The sequence below is a fragment of the Penaeus monodon genome, chromosome 29, assembly GCF_015228065.2.
Source record: "Penaeus monodon isolate SGIC_2016 chromosome 29, NSTDA_Pmon_1, whole genome shotgun sequence".
NCBI lineage: Eukaryota > Metazoa > Arthropoda > Malacostraca > Decapoda > Penaeidae > Penaeus > Penaeus monodon.
This window is the reverse complement of record NC_051414.1, coordinates 31,514,160-31,515,192: the sequence shown is the minus strand read 5'-3', so window position 1 is coordinate 31,515,192 and position 1,033 is coordinate 31,514,160. Positions and strand designations below refer to the sequence as shown.

Below are 1,033 nucleotides of genomic sequence, written 5' to 3'. Positions count from 1 at the left end.
TGCGGCCCGCAGAGTTCGAACTCACGCCCTGTTACCCTGCATGATATTGTTATACAATCTGGCCCGCAATAGCCCAGCCGACTAAATGAGTAAGTCAGCGCCCCTTAACGGATGGCGGCGTGTAGGACGGAGCAAATTAGCGTGGCCGAGATCTTCATAGTCAATGATTTTTTTTTCAATAAATTTCACTCTTTTGCTTGCTTCCTTACATTTCTTTGTACACCTATGTACTGTTGGGTTCTCTTAGGCACTCCGGCCCGAAAGCTACACCTGGAAGTTATGGCCCTCGCACCGAAAAGATGTCGACTCTACCCTTAAGGAAGGAGTAGCGAAGTCTTGTGCATGTTATCTGTATGCATATGATAAAGGTGTAACAGAAGTGCATTTAGGATTATTTATGGCGATAAAAATTATAGTTCTAGATCTTCATTCATATAGTTTATTTGAGAAGAACTACTGGAAGAGATTCTACGGAAAGATTAGTAAGTAGGTAAGTAACGGTCCGGTATCATGGTTTTGTTTATCCGTAATAGCCACCGCGATATCCACCGTATCCATAGTTGCCGTATCCGTATCCAGGAATTCCGTATCCGTATCCACGACCTCCGTAGCTGTATACAGGACTACCGTAGCTGTATCCACTGTATCCGATTCCACTATAGGGATAATAGCTAGGGTCAGCCAGAGGGTCAGGGATAGTCAAGGGGCCAGAGACAGCGATGGGGTCGGGGTCAGCCACGGGACCAGGTCCAGCTTCGGGCTTGGGGTCAGCTTTGGGGTCAGGCTCAGGCATGGCGCTGCTCCAGCTCACTAGGCATGACAGAGCCACCACTACGGCCAGAACCATCAACATCTGCAGGCATGAACAGATCCAGTAGAATAGTTTTATGTTTGCAAGTTGACAAGAAATTCACTCATGGTTATATTTGTCCCAAAGTAAGGTAAAGGTAGGTAATGTTAAATTTATTATTGTTATCATCATGTATGATTATCACTGAAGCTACGGAAAGTCTAATGATCAACGTAATTATTG

The 1,033-nt window shown here is 45.2% G+C and overlaps 1 protein-coding gene across 1 annotated transcript; it reads right to left on the bottom strand.

The window, feature by feature from the left end:
* Positions 1 to 423: 423 nt before the first annotated feature.
* LOC119591677 (shematrin-like protein 1) lies at positions 424 to 854 on the bottom strand (the record flags this gene model as incomplete). Its single annotated transcript, XM_037940427.1, is given in 1 exon segment — positions 424 to 854. A coding segment is annotated over 1 exon segment (334 nt), but the record flags the coding sequence as incomplete, so codon positions are not given.
* Positions 855 to 1,033: the final 179 nt, after the last annotated feature.